Below are 1,888 nucleotides of genomic sequence, written 5' to 3'. Positions count from 1 at the left end.
ATTTGTTTATAATATTTTATTATTATTTATTTGATATTTTTAGTTATTTTTAAGATCTATTTTGTATATTTCATTTCTATTTTTATTTTTTGGGTTTTTTTTAATTAGATTAGAATATTTTAATTTTCTTTATTCTTAAATGAAGTTAAACAGTCAGAAATATGTAAAGAAAATATCATTATAAACAGGGGTAATGATTTCTGTTATTATCATATTTGTAAAATGAATAAAACTAGTTTTTTATTTATAAATTAGATGTTATAATTAAATATTGACAATAACATTAATGTATTCACTCTCAAAATTGTCAAATATATTATCTAGCAAATAAACTAAAAGTACTGTATATTGTTACCATAAATATTTAGTGTAAATGAGGAAAATTATTTAAAATTTTTTAAGAAGGCGGTTAATGAGATAGTAACATGCAGATATATCAAATATAAATAAATGGATTACTAATTATTTATTTTATTAATTAGTTATAACTAAATTATTATTTATATACCAAATGATGATGTTTTAGTTGATAAATTATTAGATATAAAATATAAATATTGAACAATAAATAAGATATTAAACATTAATATAAATATTAAATACGTTTAAAAAGAAATAATAAAAATAATGAAAGAAAAAAATAGAATAATTCAATAACAGTAAAAAGAAGTCTAAGTTAAATATTTATCAATACTGACTAAAACTGTATATTATTTAAATAATAAAAAATTAACTGGTAAGACAAATAAATTTATGCATTAAGATTATTGAAATCTTTTATAAATAATCAAATAAAGAAAAGTAATTATTACAAATAATAATGTAAGATTTTATATTATAGTTCATTTAAAAAATAAAAATAAAATGAAATAGTAATTAAATATGAAAATAAATTAAAATATAAATAAAACTCTATTCAATTAGTTTATTTTATAAAGTGTTTTCATTTATTGTTGAATTAAATATATACTTTTTATTTTTTTCCAAAATTTAATCATTATTATTTTAAACTAGTTTATATTGTTATTTTTCTTTATTTATTATTCTGTTTCAAATTGTGTTATTTCTTTAATAAGTTTTACACTATTATAATTTTTATTTCTTTTACAGTTCTGTTTGTTTTTGAAAGTACTCTAATGGAGATGAAAAGTACTATAATATATCTTAATATATTTACTTTTTATATTTTATTCATTTATATGAATAGTCATTTGTATATTATTTTATTCTCTTCTTTATTTGTTCTTTATTATAAATTGATATTTATTTTGCAATCAACTCTTTATTATAACAATATACAATATCTAGTTTTATATTATTTTCATTATTTATTTTCATTTTTTTGTTGGGTTGTTTAATTTTTCTAAAAAATATTTTTCAACTAATTTAACTAAGTTGTTATATCTTGTTATAATTAATTAATTTAAATTTTATGTTCTTTTTGTAATTTATTCTATCAATTTTATTATGTATTTATATTATTTTATTTCCAATTTTATCAAATTAAAAATGTGAGTATTTGTGTTGTAAATTGATTACATTATATATTTCATTTTACTATTATCATTTTTATATAAAATTGATAATTTGTACTGTATAATGACTCAATTTTATTGTATCATATATAATATTTATATACTTTATTATTACAAAATCTTTTAATATTTTTGAGTTCTTTTCTTCATTTTCAATAAAATTATTGAAATTCAATGTTTATGATTTATTATTTCTTTTCAATTTTATAATTTGATATTTTCAATCAATTTTTTTATTTATTTTTATTATCTATTTTATATTTTATTCATTATTTCATTATATTTTAAATATTTATGTTGTTTTTATATTTTATTATATAAGTCATATGTTTTCAATTTCATTTTGTTACTTT

At 14.5% G+C, this 1,888-nt stretch overlaps 1 protein-coding gene across 1 annotated transcript in view, besides 14 other annotated features; it reads left to right on the top strand.

Moving 5' to 3' along the window:
- EDI_049750 (60S acidic ribosomal protein P0, putative) overlaps positions 1 to 12 on the top strand; it is a gene marked incomplete at both ends in the record, with an annotated part of 1,065 nt that extends 1,053 nt beyond the window's left edge. Inside the window, one exon of the mRNA XM_001733372.1 lies at positions 1 to 12. This exon is cut by the window's left edge and continues 1,053 nt beyond it. Coding sequence (XP_001733424.1) covers positions 1 to 12 — 12 coding nt within the window.
- Positions 13 to 14: 2 nt separating this feature from the next.
- Positions 15 to 138: a microsatellite.
- A 98-nt stretch (positions 139 to 236) lies between these two features.
- Positions 237 to 273: a sequence feature (AT_rich).
- Positions 274 to 379: 106 nt separating this feature from the next.
- Positions 380 to 401: a sequence feature (AT_rich).
- A 58-nt stretch (positions 402 to 459) lies between these two features.
- Positions 460 to 507: a sequence feature (AT_rich).
- Positions 508 to 538: 31 nt separating this feature from the next.
- Positions 539 to 669: a microsatellite.
- A 37-nt stretch (positions 670 to 706) lies between these two features.
- Positions 707 to 733: a sequence feature (AT_rich).
- A 42-nt stretch (positions 734 to 775) lies between these two features.
- Positions 776 to 840: a sequence feature (AT_rich).
- A 10-nt stretch (positions 841 to 850) lies between these two features.
- Positions 851 to 910: a microsatellite.
- Positions 911 to 956: 46 nt separating this feature from the next.
- Positions 957 to 1,045: a sequence feature (AT_rich).
- A 113-nt stretch (positions 1,046 to 1,158) lies between these two features.
- Positions 1,159 to 1,269: a microsatellite.
- Positions 1,270 to 1,308: 39 nt separating this feature from the next.
- Positions 1,309 to 1,489: a microsatellite.
- Positions 1,490 to 1,539: 50 nt separating this feature from the next.
- Positions 1,540 to 1,589: a sequence feature (AT_rich).
- Positions 1,590 to 1,620: 31 nt separating this feature from the next.
- Positions 1,621 to 1,669: a sequence feature (AT_rich).
- Positions 1,670 to 1,723: 54 nt separating this feature from the next.
- Positions 1,724 to 1,854: a microsatellite.
- Between the last annotated feature and the right edge of the window lie 34 nt (positions 1,855 to 1,888).

The sequence above is a fragment of the Entamoeba dispar genome, genomic scaffold (genome assembly GCF_000209125.1).
Source record: "Entamoeba dispar SAW760 scf_1105229461401 genomic scaffold, whole genome shotgun sequence".
Classification (NCBI taxonomy): Eukaryota; Evosea; order Mastigamoebida; family Endamoebidae; genus Entamoeba; species Entamoeba dispar.
Note: the sequence above shows the minus strand (reverse complement) of the source record. Positions and strands in the feature narration are given on the sequence as shown.